This window comes from Talpa europaea, assembly GCF_964194135.1.
Source record: "Talpa europaea genome assembly, chromosome: 7".
Taxonomy (NCBI): domain Eukaryota; kingdom Metazoa; phylum Chordata; class Mammalia; order Eulipotyphla; family Talpidae; genus Talpa; species Talpa europaea.
In genome coordinates, this window is record NC_140074.1 from 87,132,376 (window position 1) to 87,156,153 (window position 23,778).

Sequence of the window (23,778 nt, forward strand, 5' to 3'; positions counted from 1 at the left end):
AAAATGATACTTTTGACAGGGTGGAGGTAAGGGTATGGTTTCATTCTGTTGTATTTCAAATACATCTGGGAGTTTTGCTTACTTAATTCTGTTTCTGAAATAAGGAACACTAAAACAGAGATGAGTCAGGTATGTGATACAGCCAGGTGCTCACCAATACTTCTTCCTGGCAATAGCAGGGATTTTCTCTCCTACCACCTACTTCTAGGTCAGTTCCTTTCTCAAGATTGATGCAGGGGTAACCAATCATATGTACCCACAGAAAGTCTTCAGTCTTGAAGATGAGTCCAGAAGAGGGCACAAGGCCTTTATGCTCTGGGATACACTGCCTCCATTTGGAGGATGGGAAAGCCACTCCACCTTCTTGAAGGAGGAACAATGGGTAAGAGTGAGCATGATGCTCTGCCCAGTTCTAACTCAGACCAGATTCCAAAAACAATCTTCTTAGTTTCAGAGAATCAGTCTCAAGGCAAGGTGGTCGGTTTAAGTCAGGTTTAAATCCCTTAAAAGTTTACTGATGGTTTTTGTTGATGTTGACAACCACGATTCTTCCTGAACTGCCATACTACAATGCTCTGTAACTTAAAAAAAAAAAAGGGGGGGGGGAGAATACATATATTTAAAATGGACTAATTTGTTTCCATTTTTTTCTTAAGGTAATTCCATATAATGCTACCAATGGACCAATGGTAGAATTCCTCTTGCTACCCCACTGGTAACTCCAAAGCAAACTGTTTTGTACATAGAAACCTTCCCAACTACGCAAAAAAAATTGGAGTTAACTAGCAACAAGCCTGAAAATTTGATTTCGTATATAGGTACAAAGCTGGTTCATCAAATCCCTGTTCTGGCCTTCAACCCAATGCATTTCAACTAAGGCATCATCCACCTCCTTCTTAATGTTTATCAAACACTTAAATAGGTAATGTCCAGCCACTCTCTGGAGATGATTCCCTTTTTCAGACACTGGGCTGCTGAGCTGCTCAAAAGTCTCTCGGTCCTGGGATCCACTGCCAGAGCCTTTACAACTTTCCAAAGCCCCCATCCCTCCCTTCTCCTCACTCCTTTCATCCTCCATTACTTCTGGGTTTTCATCCTGGGAAAGCGAATCCTGGTTTGGGCCATGGCCCTCAACTGTGACAGGCTCGCCCTCCAGGGGAGCAGGCCCACACAGGGCACTCTCCGGGGGGCCCTTGGCCCACTCTTGGCTACTGCCAGACTCTTTGGGAGTAGACTTTTTCTCTTCCAAGGCTTGAATGACATCTTCAGGAGCTCGGGGAACTTCTCTCAATTGTCTCACTCGTTCTCTTTTCTTTCTCCTTAAATGAATCCAGGAGTTTTCTATGGCTGTTAGGAAAAGGCTAACTTCCTCTTTTCCACAGGGAACTCTTTTATGTTGGACCTATTTGGAGGAAAAACACAATTTATAGAAAAATCACTTTTCTCCTTGCGAAACTTATTTTAAATAAAGAAGAGAATAAAAGGAAGATAGTAAGTACTTCTTCACACAGTGAAGATTATTTATTAGCACTTCACTGGGATTAAACCAAGTACCTTGAGATCGGTGAGAATTTTTTCAATCCATGTTGTCACAACTACTATGCCTTCCACTGTCTCAGAACCCAAGGATGAGGCTTTGAGAGATAATTCTTTCATCACAGACTCCAACACTACAAATGTAATGGGTTTCCTTGGCTTCTCTAATTTTCTTCGCTTACTTGGTGGTGACTGAAAGAAAAAGGCATGAAGAAGAGAAAGTTATCCAACTAACGAAATTTCATGCATTATGATGAACTCACCGGTGAAAAAAATTTTCCTATTTCTGCTACCAAATGCAGAGCACTAAAAACACAACATCCTTTGCACATTTATTTTCAAAACTTACAACAACCCTGGAAACTAGCTTTCCATCTTCCCACTTTACAGAGGTAAGACAGAGGTTATATAATCGGTTCCAAGTCAGACAGCTAGTAATTACAAAATTACTATTTGAACCCAAAACCCAGGTACCCTTTGCCATACCATGCTGCCCGTGTTCTGGCTATCTGTACGTAACTCCTCCCATTACTAACTGTTCTTAATTTACCTACTCTACCCAAAGCAGACCCTTCAAATTATTCTTTTCTGTAGCAACTTTAGGAACCTCTGGGGGGCACTGTGTTCTCTCCTATAAAGAACTGCATGGCTTAAAAACCACTAACTGCTAGTATGAGTTTATACTTGCTGAGGCTTGACAGAAGCAGTCAGTTACAGCTTGTGAGATCACAGCAAGGAATGGCCACGGCCACTAGGATGGTGTGCAGGGGAGAGGCAGATTGCTGAATCTTGGCTAAAGTTAGGGCCAAGTCAATGGCTAGCCGAGCATTGCAGCTCAGCCAGGGAGAGTGGATATGAGGATATCAGTACTAATGAGAACAATGGATATAAAAGCTGATTCCACATAAATTTTGTTTTCTTTCTTTCTTTTTTCTATTTCAAGCTTGAAAAGTGAATTATATTCTCCCCACTAGGGGGACTCAGGTTCCATTAAAAAAAATGAAATGACACAACTATTTTACAATTGCTTTCTTTAAAGTTTAAACTTACTAAACATTTTTTGTAAGTATTGTTAGTGAATGTCAGATACATTATAGGCACGTTGTTTTAAGAGATAAACTTGTACCTGCTTGATAAAACTTATCAAAACATTTAAATACTAATTCTCAGGTCAGGTTCAAAATAAGCATGTAAGAATTAAAAGGATAAATTTCCCAAAAGAGAAAACATCAATCAATTCTGAAGATCTTTTCTTGAAAAAAGGGCATCTGATAATTGTGCTGCTAACTACAATTCTACCTGGAAACAGAGACAGAGTACATGCACCTATACACACAATAAAGTCCAATTGCTGGGTAAGATTTTACAAGAATTAGCCAGCAACACCATATACTCCATAAATACATAAGATAGTTTACTCCAGGGCCTTCCCGGTGGCGCAGTGGTTGAGCGCTGGGTTTCGAAGCTGCCCGCAGCCTCTGCAGCACTGGTTCAATCTCCCGCCGCCGGGCGAGGGTCCCACATGGCGCGCAGACCTCTCCTGCCACGCCCACTGCTCCCCTCAGCAGTGTATTTCGTCCATCTGCCTGTTCTGTTCCCCGCTCTTGGTGTGGTGAATTCTCTCACCCTCCCGCATTTCTGACTGTACCCAGTGCTTGTATAAATAAAAGTAAGTAATTTTTAATAGGATATTTACTTTTTTTTTTTTAAAGATTTATTTATTTATTTATACAAGCACTGGGTACAGTCAGAAGCGCGGGAGGGTGAGAGAATTCACCAGAGCCAGAGCGGGGAGCAGAGCAGGCAGAAGGACCGAAGTACACTGCTGAGGGGAGCAGCGGGCGGCAGGAGAGGTCTGCGCACCATGTGGGACCCTCCTCTGGTGGCCGGGGAGCAGCCGGGGATCAAACCAGCGCCACGGAGGCTTCGGGCAGCTTTGCAACCTAGCGCTCAACCGCTGCGCCACCGGGGAGGCCTGAAAAGTAAATAAATCTTAAAAAAAAAAAAAAAAAAGCTTACTCCATGCCAGAAAACTTTCAAAGATTTATTTTTATGTCTTTATGCATACAAGATCTTGGGTGTAGGCTAGAGGTGCAGGAAGATTCACCAGAGGTAGCGTGGGGAGCAGAACAGACAGATCTACTGAAATATACTGCTGAGGGGAGCAGTGGGTGAGACAGGAAAGGTCTGCTGCACCATGTGGGTTAGCTCCCTGGCTGGGGATCGAACTCATGTTGCAGTGGCTGGCAATAGCTTGAAAGAGTTGAGACTTTACCCCTTGTGCCACCAGGGAGGCTCCATGCCAGAAAGCTTGTAAAGTAGTATCAGAAACAGAATTTCTTTCTTTCCTTTTTTTATTTTTTTTTTAAAATAGAGGCATGTTTTATTTATTTATTTGTTTGTTTGTTTGTTCGTTCGTTTATACATGCACTGGGTACAGTCAGAAGCATGGGAGGGTGAGAGAATTCACCAGAGCCAGAGCAGGGAGCAGAGTAGGCAGAAGGACCAAAGTACACTGCTGAGGGGAGCAGCGGGCGGCAGGAGAGGTCTGCGCGCCATGTGGGACCCTCCTCTGGTGGCTGGGGAGCAGCCGGGGATCGAACCAGCGCGGCAGAGGCCGCGGGCAGCTTCGCAACCCAGCGCTCAACCGCTGCGCCACCGGGGAAGCCCATTTTCTTTCTTTTTTAAAAAAGATTTTATTTATTTTTATACAAGAACTGGGGTACAGGCTAGAGGCGTGGGAGGGTGAGAAGATTCACCAGAGTGGGGAGCAGAACAGGCAGACTGACTGAAATACAGTGCTGAGGGGAGCAGCAGGCGTGACAGGAGAGGTCTGCCATGCCTTGTGAGTATCTCCCTGGCCAGCCAGGAGTTGAACCAGCACTGCAGAGTCTGCAGAGAACTTCACAGCACTGTGCTCAACCTGCTGTGCCACTGGGGAGGCCCAGAAACAGAATTTCTAAGAAACAATGTATACCTCCTCTTTATACCAGAAAGCAACTAATTGGAAAAAAAAAAAAAAAAAGGAAACTAGAATAGTATCAAACACAAAGGGTATAAGAACCTGCTCGAGAAATTAATAGTGGACTCTAAGCCATGTCTGAGCCTGAACTTGTTCAGTTAATGTTTCAAACAAGATGATACAAATTCACATTGACATTAAGACAGTAGTATTGTTATTACTCAATCATCCAACTTAAGATACAATATTTCTACAGTCCACTAAGAGCCGAAGACTTTACTCTAAGGAGCTTAAAATATGATTATTAAGGTGGGGAGGAAGAAAGATGGTGGTGTGTAAGAGAAGAATGGGGGACAAGAATCAAATTTCCAATTTCACTTAACCAACACCCGAGGCTGTTACCTTGGAGAGGTCACAGTAACAGGGCCATCCCTAACAGCCATCCTAGCATACCAAAGGTCATCCACAAATATGGTTAAAAGGATATAACACCCCATCTCTCTTCTGACAGAGGATGACAGTCATTTGTGCCCATAAATTCCACCCAACAAATTGAATTGCTGTTTCTCATTTGTTGTGCTAAAGCTGGCCTGCAATATGTTCTCCGAAAGTTTAGAAAAGACTCAACATCATGTCTAGAACTTAAAGGAGAGATAAACATAGTAAGAGTGCTATCAGACTCTACTTTCCAAGTTCTGAGGGAGTCAGAAACAACACAGACTATTACCCTGTTATCCCTGGAGGAAAATGAAGACTTCCCTATCTCAAAAAAGGCACCTGAGTGCCAATTTTCTACATACAACTGCCAATCAACAAATTTGGTATTTCTGAAGATTTTTACTTAACTGTTTTAACACACAGGTACACATACATAATCTCAGGATTGCTTTAGGATTTTACTCTACTATAGAAAATGAGTCACTCAAGAGACAGACAATTTATAATCTAGAAATTCCCAGGCAACATTCTTAAATGATTGAAGATTAACTTAAGCTTGGTTTACAGCAATTATTCCTCTCCCCATCTTGTTTGTACTGCAACAGTTAATACATGGGCAGGGTCAAGAGTAAAGTAAAGGAGATCTTGAGAAATTAATAGGTAAATTTAACTCCAGATCTCTAGTAGAGGATAATTTCATACCTTGCCACAACACTAGAAAATACAAGTTGTTTTTCCTCAATAGAGATGATCTTATTTTGCTAATATGCTTATAATCTCAAATCACAAATACAGAGTGGGGAGCAGAACAGGCAGACTGACTGAAATACACTGTTGAGGGGAGCAGTGGGCGAGACAGGAGAGGTCTACGCTGGGCCATGTGGGTAGCTCCCTGGCCGGGGATCGAACTCATGCTGCAGTGGCTGTGGATAGCATCATAGGCTGTGTCTTAACCCCTTGCACCACTAGGGAGACCCTCACAAAAATTTTAAATGAAGAGTGCTACACTCAAACTGTCATAATCTAGTTTAGCAATTGAGGCAACAGAAATAATTCAACATTTCAAAGTGTTTAAAAAAAACCCAATCATTTATAATGGCTAATTAATGCAAAGAGCCAGAAGGTGAATTTACAACTTATTTAAGAATAGAAAATGTACTACTACACCACCCAGGTGAAATTCAACTGAAATTCAACTTGAAAAATTTGGTGGAGAGCTGCAAATCCTACAGGGGTTTTGAATTGTAAGAAAGTATCCAATGCATAATAATTAAAAGGGGGGGTGTGCTTTAAGTGTTATTTTGTGGCATTATTAAAAACACATCAGACTGAAACCAGTGGGCAAAATCATTCTTAAATTTTAAAATATGCTTCAGCTTGCAGGTCTGTCTATAAATTTCTCACATCCCAGTTCTTACTTTAATTTCTAGATCTCAGTGGTGCAGTCAAGAGAATTTCAGATGAGGTGTAACTTGACACAAATGTAGCATCTGTTATGCTGCCAAAGCTCTGCTGTGAACTAAAGCAAAAGCAAAAATTTTCAACAAAGCCACAAGCTGCATTAAATCATTAAGTTCTTTCTAGCATCTGCAGGAAAAGCAGAGTCACTCACTGAAGGCCATCTGAGCAAGAAGCCACACCACCCTTGTTTTGGTAAAGCTGCTTCTAGAATGGTCTTGAGGGGGTAGGAGTGCTCCTAGCCATTGGCTGGGGTCCATGCCATCCTCCAAATGGCTACTGCTGCAAGGCCTCCAAAAACAGGTAGAATGCCTAGGTGCTGAGAGTCAGTACAGGCTATCATTATTTGGAGACAAAGGGCCAACAATGATATCTCACAGCTAATACTGACAGACATCAGGTGTGCTAGTGTTAGGGGTAAAGGATGTCCTGAGCAAACTCCATACAGGCTATGTGTACTCCAACCCCACTCCATCAAGACACTGGGAACTACAAATCCTATGATCACCAAAGGGAAGGTTGCGGTGGGGTTAAGCAACTATGTTCACTGAGTATTTAACTGGCCATGTGGCTGGGGGGTTGCTCTCTTGGCCATGCAGCTCGCTTGGTTCTTCACCAGGTCAGCAGAACGGGTAGGACGCATTTATGAACTTATCTCCCTCTTTTTCTCCCTGAGTTATTCATTTCCCCATTTCCCCTTCACTTGTAAACAAACCTTTTATCAACCTTTTGTGTGTGTCTGCAGTTTAGCATTAATAAGTGCACTATAAGTGTGTGGGTATGGACCCACTGTCAGGCAACCCGTTTTGTATCGGGGTTGCTCTGTAACACTAGGAAGGCAGCCACACTATCTCAGGACTGTGCCTTATTCAAATACCCGTCACTCTGCTGCCATGAAGTAAACTGAATATTTTGTTATGTAAGGACATAGTTTTCTTATTAACAGCTTGGTAGGCATTTCCATAGTTATCTTAACCTGACATGTGTTTAAAATCTCCTGAAATCATCCCCAACAAACTGAATTGCTGTTTTTCATTTGTTGTGCTAAATGTAAAATCATTAAGCAGTAACCTACAGAGAAGTAAAGGATTAGGGCAAAGTGACAAGAGAAAGAAGCTAGCTTTCTGATTATATATATATAATTAGATTTGATTTTATTATATATATAATTAGATTTGATTTGAAAAACATGTGAAAATCTTTTACATGTATAAAGCAAAATTAAGTAATGAATACAGTGGTCCCTAAAAATATAAAGTAAAATGAAACAAACAAACCTAACTATGTGCCATAGTTAGGCATAAATCCACAAGGAGGAAATATTCCAAATGACTTTAAAATTCATCATGACATAGTGAATAAGGACAAAAAAGAACATAATTGCTATTTTCACAAGTCATTTTTGAAACCTGTGGTGTCATGGATCAAAACAAATGAGTAATTATATTAATAGGGTTGAGGACTAAGATTTGTGGCATGGAATTTTAGAATGGCAGCTATAAACAAATGATAAGTAGAAACTGATTAGAAAGTATCAGCATGAAATAGATATTTTATCTTTAAAAAGAAATTAATTCCAACCTCTACAAAATAAGAAAGGCCAGCAACAATGATGAGCCCATTAATGATCAAGCTAGTGCCCAGATCAATATCATACTTCTAAATAACATTTCCCATTAAAACAAACCAGATATCGGGCCTCCCCGGTGGCACAGCTGGGAGCGCTGGGTTGCGAAGCTGCCCACAGCCTCTGCAGCACCGGTTCGATCCCCTGCTGCTCCCAGGCCACCAGAGGAGGGTCCCACATGGCGCGCAGACCTCTCCTGTCACCCGCTGCTCCCCTCAGCAGTGTACTTCGGTCCTTCTGCCTGCTCTGCTCCCCGCTCTGGTGAATTCTCTCACCCTCCCGCGCCTCTGACTGTACCCAGTGCTTGTATGTATAAATAAATAAATAAATCTTAAAAAAAAACAAAACAAAACAAAACAAAATAAAAAAACAAAAAACAAACCAGATATCCTTGGAGAAATGGTTGATTCCAGGTCTGGGACAGAAAAAAAATAAAAGCCAGGAACAATGTGCTATATGAGCAAACAAGGAAGCTACTGAAGACCACTAGTCATGATAAAAAATTTCAGGAGTCAACTTGAATAAATTCCCCATGGCCACAGATGGGACACAACCAGTATACCAATAAAGATAATTAGTACAATGGATTGAAAAATTGAGTTTTATCTATGAGTTTACAATGCTTTAAAAACAAAAATTAGGGACTCCCTGGTGGAGCGAAGGGGTTAAGTATCAGCAGCCACTGCAACTCGAGTTAGATCCCCGGGCAGGGAGGTGACCCACATGGCACAGTAGATCTCTCCTGTCTCATCTGCTGCTCCCCTCAGCAGTGTATTTCAGTAGATCTGCTTATTCTGCTCCCCACTCTGTCTCGGGTGATCCTCTCACCCTCTGGACCTCTGGCCTATACCCCAGCTCTTGTATGCATAAAAACAAAAAGAAAACAAGTAATATTTAAAAAACAAACAAGCACAAAAACAAAAATTAAACCACCCTCTTTGAGAGATGCTAGGAAGCCACCAAATTATTCTTAAAATTGAAAAATAAAACAAAAGAATCAAGTATTTATCCTGGCTTTACCATATGAACCAGACCTTGGGTGAACAAATAATTGATAAAGGAAAGTTTCTTTTTATAAAAATACTTTTATATAATAAAGAATGACAGAATTGGAATACCAGTATTTTTCAAATGTAATTGAATGAATGGCTCGACAATATCATCAATGAGTATGACATTACAAAAAGACAAGCAAACATTATGTGCCCTCTGATGGAAATACACCATACACACAACTTAGAAAATAGTCCTACCTCTTCATTCCCCTCCTGAAAGTCAAGTCTCTTTTTGACCATTTATTAGATAGAAATACCAATTTACAGGCAAGATAGAGTCTGAGGAACATGTTAATATCAGGGAGAAGCACTCAGAAAAATATAGATTAAAAAAAAAATGACATTTTTAAAAAAAGATTTGGGCCTCCCTGGTGATGCAAAGGGTTAAGACGCAACCTATGAAGCTGCATGCAGCACAAATTCAATCCCCAGCCAGGTAGCTACCCACATGGTGCCCAGACCTCTCCTGACTCGCCCACTACTCCCCTCAGGGGTGTATTTTCAGTCAGTCTGTCTGTTCTGCTCCCCACTCTGTCTTTGGTGAATCTTCTCACCCCCACACCTCTAGCCTGTACCCCAGTCCTGTATGCATAAATAAATCTTTAAAAAAAAAAAAAATAGAAAAATTGGGCCTCCCCGGTGGCGCAGCGGTTGAGCGCTGGGTTGCGAAGCTGCCCGCAGCCTCTCTGGCACTGGTTTGATCCCCGGCTGCTCCCTGGCCACCAGAGGAGGGTCCCACATGGTGCGCAGACCTCTCCTGCCACCCGCTGCTCCCCTCAGCAGTGTACTTCGGTCCTTCTGCCTGCTCTGCTCCCCGCTCTGGCTCTGGTGAATTCTCTCGCCCTCCTGCGCTTCTGACTATACCCAGTGCTTGTATAAATAAATCTTAAAAAAAAAAAAAAGGAAAAAAAAAAAAGAAAAATTTATTTTTAAAAAATTTATGTATGCATACAAGAACTGCAGTGTAGGCCAGAGGTATGGGGGGTGGGGGTGGGTAAGAGAATTAACCAGAGACAGAGTGGGAAGAGCAGAACAGGCAGATCTACTGAAATACACTGCTGAGGCGAGCAGTGGGCAGACAGGAGAGGTCTGCTGTGCCATGTGGGTCAGCTCCCAGCCCGGGGATTGAACTCATGTTGCGGTGCCTGTGGATAGCTTCTTAATACTGACACTTAACCCTTTGTGCCACCAGGGAGGCTTAGTCTTCCAATCTTTTTATAAATTTGAAATTTTCCAAAATAAAGATTTCTTTTAAATGAAAGGCCTTCAAATAGGGCCTCCCTGGTGGCGCAAGGGGTTAAGCACTGCACTATGAAGCAATACGCAGACTCTGCAGCACGAGTTTGATCCCCGGCCAGCCAGGGAGCTCCCCATATGGAGAAGCAGACCTCTCCTGTCTTGCCTGCGCTCCCCTCAGCAGTGTATTTCAGTCATTCTGCCTGTTCTGTTCCCCACTCTGTCTCTGGTGAATCCTCTCACCCCCTCATCTTTGGCCTGTACCCCAGCTCTTGTATGCATAAATAAATAAATCTTTAAAAAAAAAGTTCTTCAAATAATAAAGCATCTAGAAAATAATATAAGATATATTCATGAACTTGAAAGATTTAACCTTGAGATAAAGAAGATGCAAAAAGTAATAACCAACCTAAAGGTACATTGGGTTAAATTATTACAATTTTTTTGTTGATTAAAAGGTGTCAAGGTACAGTCTGAGAAGATATTAGCAATATATAACTAAAAGGGGGCTCAAAACCAGAAAATACTGATAATGCCTTCAAATGAATCAAAAAAGCAAGCCAACAAAATCCAGTAGTAAAATAGGCAAGAAATTTAGACAGCTGACAGAAAGAGAATCTGCAAATACTTGACAGATAAAAGACATTACACTTCATTAGTTATCAGGGAAATGCAAAATAAAACATAATGACATAATTCTTAAGACTACCAAGTGTTGAAGATGTGGAACAACTGCAGATACTATCTGCTAGGTATAAACAACTCCTTTAGGAGGATTTACTAGAGTTGAACTTAATCATACTCCATAGCAGTTCTGCTCCTAGTTTACACTCAACTGAAATGTAAAATTGCTGTACAAGAATGTTCACAGAAACATTATTCATAATAGCCACATATTGTAAACAACTCAAATGTCTCTGCATGGTAGAATAGATTAAGAAATTATAGCCTAGGGCCTCCCTGGTGGCGCAGCGGTTGAGCGCTGGGTTGCAAAGCTGCCCGCAGCCTCTGTAGCGCTGGTTCGATCCCCAGCCACCGGGCGAGGGTCCCACATGGCGCGCAGACCTCTCCTGCCGCCTGCTGCTCCCATCAGCAGTGTACTTTGGTCCTTCTGCCTGCTCTGCTCCCTGCTCTGCCTCTGGTGAATTCTCTCACCCTCCCGCGCCTCTGACTGCACCAAGTGCTTGTATAAATAAATAAATCTTAAAAAAAAAAAAGAAATTATAGCCTATTCGTACAATACAGTAACATTATTCCAAAGAACGACTTCTTTCTCGCACAACAATATAGAGTAGAGGAATCCCACATATATACTTGTCATGAAAGAACTCAGATACTAAAGGCTACAAACAGACAAGACCAATCCATGATGACTGATGGCAGGAGACTGAGAGAGGGAGGGGTTAGCAACTGGGAATAAGCATGAGGAAATTTGGGTTACTTGTCAATAAGTCATTTAAAAATTTAAATTTATAACAGATATACTTAGCATATTTATTGTGACACCACATTTATATTATGAATATACATATAATACACATATTATTTATTTAATGATATTACACGTGTCTTTAAATTTATGAAACTATATCTAAACAGAAACAAGGTAATTGAAACTAAAGTTGATAAATCAAAAACTAAGGTTAAAGCATATTTTTTTAAACATTTTTTTTTTTTAAGATTTATTTATTTATGTAAGGCACTGGGGTACAGGCCAGAGGCACGGGAGGCTGAGAGAATTCACCAGAGACAGAGCAGGGAGCAGAACAGGCAGAAGGACCGAAGTACACTGCTGAGGGGAACAGTGGGTGAGACAGGAGAGGTCTGCCTCACCATGTGGGAATCTCCCTGGCCTGCTGGGAATTGAACAGGCGCTGCAGAAGCTGCAGACAGCCTCACAGCGCTGCGCTCAACCCACTGCACCACCGGGGAGGCCCTAAAGCATATTTTTATCTACAGTAGTTGTGACCATTAGAACTTTCTGTGATAAATGTTTTTTTTTTTAATAGAGGCATGCTTTATTTATTTATTTGTTTGTTTGTTTGTTTATTTATTTATTATATTTGTTTGTTTGTTTTTTTGTTTATACATGCACTGGGTACAGTCAGAAGCGCGGGAGGGTGAGAGAATTCACCAGAGCCAGAGTGGGGAGCAGAGCAGGCAGAAGGACTGAAGTACACTGCTGAGGGGAGCAGCGGGTGGCAGGAGAGGTCTGCGCACCATGTGGGATCCTCCTCCGGTGGCCAGGGAGCAGTCGGGGATCGAACCGGCGCCGCAGAGGCCGCGGGCAGCTTCGCAACCCAGCGCTCAACCGCTGCGCCACCGGGGAGGCCCCTGTGATAAATGTTCTTTATCTGTGCTATTCTATAAAGTAGGTTCCAGTCACATGTTGCTATTAAATACTTGAATTGCAGCTATTGAGACTAAAAACCCTGAAATTTAAATTCATTTTCTGGGCCTCCCCTGGTGGCACAGGCTGTCGAGCGCAGCTCTGTGAGCTGTCCGTAGCCTCTGCAGAGCTGGTTTGATCCTGGCCAGCGAGGGAGCAACCCACATGGCACAGCAGACCTCTCCTGTCGTGCCTGCTGCTCCCTTCAGCAGTGTATTTCGTCAGTCTGCCTGTTCTCTTCCCCACTCTGTCTCTGGTGAATCCCCTCACCCTCCCGCGCATCTGGCCTATACCCCGTTCTTGTATAAATAAATAAATCTTTAAAAATAAATAAATAAATAAATATTCATTTTCATTTAAAAAGCCACAAGTGGCTATTAGCCCATACAGTGGACAGCACAGATCAAGAGTTATGAAGGCAGGGCCTCCCCGGTGGCGCAGCGGTTGAGCGCTGGGTTGTGAAGCTGCCCGTGGCCTCTGCGGCGCCAGTTCGATCCCCGGCTGCTCCCCGGCCACCGGAGGAGGGTCCCACATGGCGCGCAGACCTCTCCTGCCGCCCGCTGCTCCCCTCAGCAGTGTCCTTCGGTCCTTCTGCCTGCTCTGCTCCCCGCTCTGGCTCTGGTGAATCCTCTCACCCTCCCGCGCTTCTGACTGTACCCAGTGCATGTATAAACAAAACAAACAAACAAGCAGACAAATAAATAAATGGAACATGCCTCTATAAAAAAAAAAAAAAAAAATTTAAAAAAAAAAAAAGAGTTATGAAGGCAATCACTCTAGAAAGCAGTATCTACAAAATACGTTCTTTCTGGGGAGTGGGATAGAATTAAGTGGCTAAGATGGGGCTAAGTTGTTTTTATCATACTTTTGTGTACTACTAAATGTGTAGTTTTCTGTATTAGAAATTGATTTAAAAAAGAAAGCTACTACTTTTGAGTCTTTTGAATATGTGAAATACACACTCAACTGCTAACAGTGGTGATCTTTTGGTGGTAGTGTTATGGTAAATTTCCCCTCCTTTAAGAAAAATTGGTATTTCTGGGCCTCCCTGGTGGTACAAGGGGTTAATTAAGCACAGCACTATGAAGCTATCCACAGCCTCTGCAGCAGCAGTTCAATCCCCGGCTGGCCGGGGAGCTACCCACATGGCGCAGCAGACCTCTCCTGTCTCACCTGTTGTTTCCCTTAGTAGTGTATTTCACTCAGTCTGCCTGTTCTGTTCCCTACTCTGTCTCTGGGTGAATCCTCTCACCCCCCATGATTCTGGTCTGTACCCCAGTTCTTGTATGCATAAATAAAATCTTAAAAAAAGTATTAATTTTTAAAGATTTCTATATATATTAATTTTTTAAAGATTTATTTATGCATACAAGAACTGGGTTCAGGTCAGAGGTGGGGGGTGGGGGGAGGTGTGAGATCCACCAGAGACAGAGCGGGGAACAGAAAGGGCAGATCGACTGAAATGCACTGCTGAGGGGAGCAGCAGGCGTGACAGGAGAGGTCTGCTGTGCCATGTGGGTTGCTCCCTGGCCGGGGATCAAACTCGTGCTGCAGTGGCTGTGGATAGCTTCATAGGTTGCGTCTTAACCCCTTGAGCCACCAGGGAGGCCCTAAAAAAATTAATACTTCTAGGGCCTCCCTGGTGGCACAGCGGTTGAGCGCTGGGCTGCAAAGCTGCCCACAGCCTCTGCAGCGCCAGTTCGATTCCCAGCCGCCAGCGAGGGTCCCACATGGCGCGACAGACCTCTCCTGCAGCGCCTGCTGCTCCCCTCAGCAGTGTACTTCATCAGTCTGCCTGTTCTGTTACCCGCTCTGGCTCTGGTGAATTCTCTCACCCTCCTGCACTTCTGACTGTGCCCAGTGCTTGTATAAATAAATATTTTATAAAAATTAATATTTCTAAAAGGTTTACCATAAGGAAATATAAAAAATAACAAATTAGTAAACATTAAAATTGAAAAAAAAGTGGGGCTCTCAAACTTAATCCCCTTTTCTCTAATAAAGAAAGGAAGGTAGAAAAAGCAAGTACTGCTAAAAAAATTTACAGATGAATTAATATATGGTTTCTGCCCTCGTGGAACTTCCAAATTAAAAGAGGAATCAAAGTGTTTCTAGTATATACTATAAATCAGTAAGGTTGACTTTTCAAAAACAATGACCATAGTACATTCACATTGAAGGGAAGGCTGGTTCCTTAAAGTAGTCACTTTGAGACCACTTATTACAGTAGTTTAAGAAGCTATGCAATAATTAAAAGAAGTAGCTTTCAGCTATTTTTCTTTTTAAATCAAACCTACTTTTAAAGTACAAAAATAGGGCCTCCCTGGTGGCGCAAGGGGTCACTGCTCCTCTCAGCAGTGTATTTCGGTCAATCTGCTTGTTCTGTTCCCCACTCTGACTCTGGTGAATTCTCTCACCCCCACACTTCTGGCCTGTACCCCAGATCTTATACGCATAAATAAATAAATCTTAAAAAAGCATACAAAAACATTTCACCTAAGATAACATTCCAAATAAGTCATGTAGGCTTTGAAGGGAATTTTCTTTTCACATTTTATTTAAATTTTATTTTTTATATTCCCCATACAATTACAACCCCCTTATTTTGACCCCAAGCCCTCCTTTCCCCGCCCCCGTTTAAAGGGAATTTTAACAAAATTCCAAACTCCAAAAGAGAGTTCTTTTAGGAATTAAAAAAATTAGAAGCCAAGACCAAAATAACATGTTTGACAAACAGTTACAGAATGAATGTCAGACCTGCTAATCTAGCACTATATTCTGTAAGCTTCATTTTAGGATTAAAGAGGTAAAATAAAATGAAAAAAATACATGATTTATAAAAATAACTTATTGTTCACCATACTTTGTAGTAATAACAATGGAACCAAATGATAAATACAGGTATTCTCTCAGATTATTGATTTGACTCAATATTAAGTTACTGACTTTTAAAATCAGGAAAGCATACATACATATTATGGAATAGAATACAAAATTCAAATTAATTTTAAAGAGAAAGAGAAGATTTCTTGAGCAATGCGTACTTCCTGGAAACATCCTTATTGTCACCCTGATACGCAGCGGTTTCTCCTTAACTATTTTCTGCTATAGCTGAACAAATCAGTAGAAAAGTCTAAGAATCACTGTGATACATTTATTCCTTTGTTTTAATTCATTTAACAATTATTATTTGAGGACCAGAATATGCTAATTTGATGCCATATAAAAGATACAATAATGGGAGTCTGGACAAAAAGTATAAATACAGGAGGATCTCACTACCAGCTTAGGATGAGTGAGGGTAAGATTTACAGAAGATAGTATCTGAACTAACTTGGTAGATGAGGACTCTGATGGTCAGAGAGGAATACCCTAGAGGAGAGATAAGAGATCACAACAGCTCTTGGAGCATCAAAGAGGTGGGCAAGAAGAAACGGTGGGAAATAATACAATATATATTTACTGAACACTAAATTCACATCAGGCACTGTATTAAGTACATTTAATCCTCAGAACAGCCCTAAGTGGGAGGTACTATTATTACTCCCCATTTAAGATGAGAACATTGAAGCTTAAAGTCAAGTAACCTACATACAGCTAGATAGGTGACAGATCACAAAAGGCATTTTCTATACAACATGCGGTAAGCTTTGGTGTTATCCACTGTGTCATTTAACAAAACACCAATACAAAATACAACACAAGGAAGTTTATGCAGAACTACAAATGACTGAAAGAGACAGGTACAAATCCAGAAGAAGCGAAAGGTTTTTATGGGCTGAATGATTAGAAGGGCTTTATGTCGAAGTTGGAATTGAGTTGGACTGCTGTGGAAGGAAGTCCACGGGAAAGACCAAAGGGCTGTAAGCAAAGATAGTACAAAGTCAGCTATGACTTTGGCATCATGAAAAGTCTGTGGAAACTAATATGGTATAAGACAGTATGGTCAGGAAAGCAGGGAGTGATTAGGTGGAAAGTAAACCTAAGGACAGATCTGGGAAGCCCAAGGAGCCAAATGAGGAGTTATACTTTATGATGGCAGTAAATAGTCACTCAGGAGTTTTTGAGCAGAATGGTGAGCTTAGGATGAGTCCAAGTGACTCTTACTTGACAGGCATTTGGCACGGCCTATACTCAAGATGATGAGGGCCCACGTGAGTAGATTATTACATGGCCAGGCTGGAATATAAGGGGGTATTTTGGATAACAGAGTATCAGAGTGACTAATAGCTCAGGTTGTGAAATCAGACTAATCTGGGATGCATCCTTTTTAGAGCCTCCAGTTTCTTCATCTAGAAAGTGGGGATAATATTATTTACTTCACTGATTACTGTCAGGTTTAAATTACTATCACAATTCTATTAATGTCCAGCTCACAATGTTGCTTCTTTTTTTTTTTTAAAGATTTATTTATTTATACAAGAACTGGGGTACAGGCCAGATGCACGGGAGGGTGAGAGGGTTCACCAGAGACAGAACAGGGAACAGAACAGGCAGACTGACAAAATACACTGCTGAAGGGAGCAGCAGGCGAGGCAGGAGAGGTCTGCAGCGCCATGTGGGACCCTCGCAATCCTGCTGTGATCCAACCAGCGCTGCAGAGGCTGCGGACAGCTTCACAGTGCAGCGCTCAACCGCCTGCGCCACCAGGGGAGGCCCACAATGTTGCATCTTAGTACAAGTCCTACATCATTCCTTTTAACATTCAACAAATCTTTACTGAACACCGGTCAGACACTGAAAATCCCTCCTCCAGGAAGTCACGTCAAACTAGCCCAGTCTGAACATCTTCCTGTTCTGCATTCCCTAACTGAACAACATTCTGGTCCCTATGTTTCATACATCAGCATTTACTCATATAAAATTCTGTATCAACATTTCATGTTTTTCTCTCCCATGAACTAATCATCCTAAGGGATAGAAAATGGTATCATATTTGTTTGGTATTACTACAATGAAAATCACAATAAGAAAAGTAATGAAGAAGCAGCTTCTTAGCTTTGGTTTTGCTCAAAGTTCAGCTGCCTAATTATCATATCTGTTTCTTAGCATAATGTATAACAAACAGACTGGTATATTTTAAGTTTTCCAACCATTTCTTAATAGCAGAATGCTTTAAACAAATGAAATCAATTCATGATATTAATAAAAACAGATGATTTCTGGTTAAAGTAAGTGAGGCCTGAAGTACCAACCTGACATCTGTCCCCAACTGTCATCCCTTGGGGGATGCACATGAAATCCCTAATCTATCTAGAACTAGTCTGAAAATCTATGAAGTAAGTAGAGCAGTGTCAGGAGACCCCCAGCTCTGACACTAACAAGGTTACCTAATTAATTTGACCCCCTTCCCTCCATCTGTTCTCCAAAAAGCTTTCAAGCTATTATTCCCCAGACAAGAAAACCCCAGGCTTAAAGGAATATTTTGGATGGAGGGGGATAAATTTTTTAAACCAGTTTCTGGGTAATACTCATAAAGATGGACAACTTACTAGAGTCATATTATTTTCCCTTTTTAACAATAACAAAACTGCTGAAAACAAAGGAAAGCTAAAATAATACCTCAAGCAATTAGAGAAGCTGGGACAGATACATTTTAAAGGAAATCTTTTTTTAAAAAAAAAAATATTTATTTACTTATTTATACAAGCACTGGGTATAGTCAGAAGCGCAGAAGGGTGAGAGAATTCACCAGAGCCAGAGCAGGAAGCAGAACAGGCAGAAGGACCGAAGTACACTGCTGAGGGGAGCAGCAGGCGGCAGGAAAGGTCTGCGCACCATGTGGGACCCTCGCCTGGCGGCTGGGCATCGAACCGGCGCTGCAGAGGCTGCGGGCAGCTTTGCAACCCAGCGCTCAACCACTGCACCACTGGGGAGGCCCCAGATACATTTTAAATGGCTTGTTCGCGTTCTGTAAAGAACATGCTTCCTTACATTAATCATCAATCTATGATTGTAAAAATGATTGTACAAAAATACTATCAACACTAGGACTTGTCTTTTCATTGCTCAAAATGATCCAGATAACAGCAATGGGTTTAGGCAAATGAATCAGCAGTGAATTAGAACTTCTTCAGCATTCAGCACCAACAGAAACAAGTCAGTAGGCCTGAGTTGCCATAGTAACTTGCACATTTACCCTAAAAGGCAGGAGTGGGAGGTGGTGTGGGGAAGTAGGTCAATATTTCTGGTTAACTAGCTCTAGTTGTTGGCTTCCTCTCCTCATTTAAAGCAGTATTCTCCTTCCCCACTCCCAACAGGGCCAAGAGGGGGAAAGTCAGGTGAGCAATTCATAAAGCATAGGGTGAGAAGTACAGGTAGAGGGAAGGAGCATGAAGAGGACAGTCCACTAAAACCTCATGAGTGCCCTGGGACTACCCCTGGGAAAGCAGATGCTGATCAAGGGCACCAGTGCTAAGAAACTGTTGCTGGGTTACCACAAATCAGAAATTGCCATTTTCCCTGTAACAGTTTAAGTGCACCTAATGGAACACTTGGGAATGCATTATTAACAGCTTTGGGTTGGGGGGAATGGTAGGGAGGGAGGACTACTCTGGCATGAGAGAAACCTGAGGTCCGTAGCAAGAGGCATTCTTTGATGGCTGAAAATGAACAGGGCTTGAGGGTAGCCTAAAAGACAAGGAGGGAGGCAGGAAGACTTAGAAATAAGCTGATTTTGCTAACACAGAAACACAGGGCTCTTTGATGTTTGATCTTAAATAGTAATCCAAGAGGGTCATGGTGACTATGGTCTTTGAGATGATGTGGAGAGTGCCAGAGCTCATTGTCAGCTCTTCCACCTGTGGTGCCAACAAATGTGGGAGGCAAGTGAAACAGAGTGCATTTGAAAACAGATGCAGTTCCACTTTCCTGCAGCTATTAGTGTCTGCATAGGGACAATCTAAGACATTACTAATGATTTTAACAAATTGTTGTGAAAGTCTGGGCATCCTAGACGACAACAGAAGGATAATTCTTCAGGGAAGTCTAAAAAGCAGAAGCAGCATTTTAACCAATGAGTATTTCAAATACTAACCTCTAGATAGTCTACTTAATTGTAAAGGGGCAAATCTAGGCTTCCAAGACAAGGTCTTTCAAACTTGACTGGGAAACTTATTTTAACACAGCAGCATGCCTAATTGCAAAGTACTGGAAAGACAGGCTCAGTTTCAGATTTGAGCTTGTGTCTTCAGAAATAGCTACAATTTGTCCCCTTGTACACCTGTACATTTCTGCTCTGTGAGAAAAGGGAAAGTGGCTCATAGCCACGCCAATATTTAAGATGACTTCAGAGACCAAGTGAGGCCAAAATCCTGGGATAGGCACATCCAATACAAGTCTACTATATAGACAAGGGATTAGAGACCTGAAGGACCAGTACTAGGTTTTCACAAATATCAAAGGAGGGAGGGGCATCCCTGGTGGTGCAAGGGGTTAGGATGCAACCTGTGGGGTGGTCTGCAGCCTCTGCAGCACGGGTTCAATCTCCAGCTGGCCAGGGAGTGACTCACATGGCGCAGCAGAACTCTCCTGGCTCGCCCACTGCTCCCCTCAGTGGTGTGTTTCGGTGAGTCTGCCTGTTCTATTCCCTGCTCTGTGTCTGGTGAGTCCTCTCACCCCCCACACCTCTGTCCTGTGCCCCAGCTCTTGTATGCATAAATAAATCTTAAAAAAAAAATAAAATCAAAGGAGGGAATATATACAGGGCAATGTGTGCATAAACCTAAAGCAGAAGGCTATAGGTAACTAGTAAGTCAATCACTCTTGCAAGGAACTAATGCAATATAACTAATATATATAACTAATGCTATAATTCTATTACCACCTCTCAGTACAATCCAGACAAATTATTCAATCTAACTAGTTCAGAAGTATTTTTAACTTGATATACAGCAGCAGAGAGGGCAAACAGAATTTTGTAGAACATATAATTTTTTTAAGAGTTCTAAATAGAAAGTGCTCAAGAATATGAGACGAGGATAATGACCTATTGCCCAGCTTCAAAACTAATCAATATCCTAGCGTTAACCTTAAAGCTAAGATAGAAACCTTCATTTGAATAATCCCTAAGTGTTATACATCAAAAGTTTGCACCCATTTCTATGTTCCCCCAGGAGACAGCTACTATAGGGAAGCAGCAGTGGTTAAAGGAAAATAAACAGCCTTTAATTTTAATTCTTGAGGAATATCCAACAGAATAATTATACCCACAAGGCGATGCAAGGGGATAAACCACCTGAATTTTTAATTCCTAGTTGACTGATTTCCAATTCATTGATGTTTGCTTAGCAACAATCATTGTTACTCAAACCCACAAAGAAAGGCCCATGGTCACCAAAGTCAGCTTTCCAAGACTTACTTAAAATCATGTTCCAGGTGGCCAGGTCACTTTTTAGTAGAGGTCAGTCTGGCGGCCATGGTCTCTGGACTGTGGTGAACTGTGCTCTTGGTGGAGGGAGGGGAGCTGAGCCACAGCCATGGCCACTACAGTGGCAGCAGTTGGACTGACCACTGCTGCCACAGGATTTGCAGACAGTTATGTTTCCCAAAGTCTACCAAAATTTGCTTTCAGTGGTGGCTATTACAGAGGTGGATTTTAAAACAAAATAACAAAACATGAAGCAGTATTAATTCTAGGCATAAGCCCTATTGCCAATAAAGGAAAAGTAAGAGATGCTCATCTACAAATTATGCTTTTAAATCACCCAGATAAGGGAGAATCTCCTTATATAGCAGTCAAAATCAATGACACTAGCAGGTTTACTAGAAGGTCAAGCTAAAAAATGAAGTAAATATATGATGAATTTTATTATTAGTTTGTGTGTTTCAACTTTTTAATAAAATGCTTCAAAGCTATAAATTTAAAAAATGATTTTTAATCATTAAAAATGATTTGGGAGAAGTGTTTCTGTTTCAATTTGAGGGCTTTAGATCAACTATTTGTTAATCAGAATATTTGGCCATTAATGCTATATTATTAATATATACCATCTAAATAACAAAAACAACAAACTAGAAAACCACCACATTCCATTTTGACATAAGCATTTGAGGCAAACTCCAGGGAAACAGAACAGTACACATTTAGATCATTTATGACCTATTAAAACCCACCATGTGTTAGCATTTAGAGAAGCTGAAGCAAGTTCTCTACTTACTGGTACTGTTACATCATCATAAAAACTCCAAGCTAAAGCCCATCTCATTGTCCGACCTTGACAGAATTCAGTGTATGTGACTTTAGGAACCTGAAACAAATAAACACAGCATTTCATCTAATTGAAATCATTCTACCAGTATGTTTCAGGCTGATGCCTCATATTAAATTATATACTGGTCTCTCTCTCTCTCTTTTTTTTTTTTTTAAGTTTTTTTTATTTTTTCTTAATATTTATTTATTTATTTATTTATACAAGCACTGGGTACAGTCAGAGGCACAGGAGGGTGAGAGAATTCACCAGAGCCAAAGCGGGGAGCAGAGCAGGCAGAAGGACCGAAGTACACTGTTGAGGGGAGCAGCGGGCGTCAGGAGAGGTCTGCGCGCCATGTGGGACCCTCCTCCGGTGGAAGGGGAGCAGCCGGGGATCGAACCGGTGCTGCAGAAGCTGAGGGCAGCTTCGCAACCCAGCGCTCAACAGCTGCGCCACCAGGGAGGCCCTGGTCTCTCTTTTTATGAGTTAACAAATATTACTATCCAAAACCAGTAATGCATAGCTATGTAATAATCAATGAATAAATTATTTCCCAAGAAGGCTATTTTATTTTATTTTTTTCATAAATCATTGGGGGGAATTTCCAGTTCTGGCTTAAAGACTGAAATATAAAAAAACCGAAATCAAACCAAAGTGAAAACAAAAAAACAGGTCTTCAGAGAATAATTGGTAAAATGATTCAAAAGGGATTTTTTTTGTTATCTTTTTTTTTTAAGAAAGAGGACCACCATGACTGGCTAAACACAGCTATGTACACTCCCTTCTATCAAATTTTAGGAAAGAAAATGAAACTACTCTGTAGCTATTATAATTTTAACAAAGAAAAGGTGTTAAAGAGAAAAACAGGAGAAATAGAGAAATCAGGAACCTGACTTCTACCATTGAATGCACATCTAATCAGTTTCCCTGAAAAGTCCTCCTACTCATAACTTCTTCATACCAAAAAATAAACTGGAAGAGGGATGGGGGGAAGAAATTATTTGCCACCTGCTTTTAAAAATAGAAGAAAGTTGCAGAACCCATGTAGACAGTCACCATAGCAGGAAGTACACTAGACTTAAGTTATCCTCTGATTCTAGATGTTCTTTGAAAACTAAGATTTGTGATGTGGAACAAGTCCCCTTAATTTAGGTTGCCTTTAGTTTTCTATAATTCCAAAGGAGTCAGATGTGGGGTCAGTGGTACGCAGACACCAGGTTTTTGATTTCTGGTTGTTTCTCTGGTATTCTAATCTTGATTTTCCTGTCTATTTTATAAAAATTGTCAATGATAGATCTAACAACTTTTTTTTAATAGTTTTTTTTTTTATAGAGGCATGTTTTTATTTATTTATTATGTTTGTTTGTTTGTTTGTTTGTTTTGTTTATACATGCACTGGGTACAGTCAGAAGCGCGGGAGGGTGAGAGAATTCACCAGAGCCAGAGTGGGGAGCAGAGCAGGCAGAAGGACTGAAGTACACTGCTGAGGGGAGCAGTGGGTGGCAGGAGAGGTCTGCGCACCATGTGGGATCCTCCTCCGGTGGCCGGGGAGCAGCTGGGGATCGAACTGGCGCCGCAGAGGCCGCGGGCAGCTTCGCAACCCAGCGCTAAACCGCTGTGCCACCGGGGAGGCCCTCTAACAATTTTTTATTAAAAGTCCCTTTTGGGCCTCCCCGGTGGCGCAGCGGTTGAGCGCTGGGTTGCGAAACTGCGCACGGCCTCTGTGGCGCCGGTTCGATCCCCGGCTGCTCCCCGGCCACCGGAGGAGGGTCCCACATGGCGCGCAGACCTCTCCTGCCGCCCGCTGCTCCCCTCAGCAGTGTACCTCGGTCCTTCTGCCTGCTCTGCTCCCCGCTCTGGCTCTGGTGAATTCTCTCACCCTCCCG

The 23,778-nt window shown here is 41.8% G+C and overlaps 1 protein-coding gene and 1 pseudogene across 2 annotated transcripts in view; one reads left to right on the forward strand and one right to left on the reverse strand.

Annotated features, from left to right (window-relative positions):
- Positions 1 to 683: 683 nt before the first annotated feature.
- Positions 684 to 23,778, reverse strand: part of METTL16 (methyltransferase 16, RNA N6-adenosine) — a 63,659-nt gene continuing 40,564 nt past the window's right edge. Inside the window, exons 7-9 of the mRNA XM_084237525.1 lie at positions 21,860 to 21,949; positions 1,555 to 1,728; positions 684 to 1,402 (exon numbers count right to left, since the gene is read on the reverse strand). Of these exons, the coding sequence (XP_084093651.1) occupies positions 779 to 1,402; positions 1,555 to 1,728; positions 21,860 to 21,949 (888 nt within the window). The 3' untranslated portion in view covers positions 684 to 778. The remainder of the gene's footprint in view (positions 1,403 to 1,554; positions 1,729 to 21,859; positions 21,950 to 23,778) is intronic.
- LOC311174263 (mitochondrial import inner membrane translocase subunit TIM14-like) lies at positions 21,179 to 21,488 on the forward strand (annotated as a pseudogene). Its single transcript has one exon. The product of its transcript is annotated as a mitochondrial import inner membrane translocase subunit TIM14-like (transcript).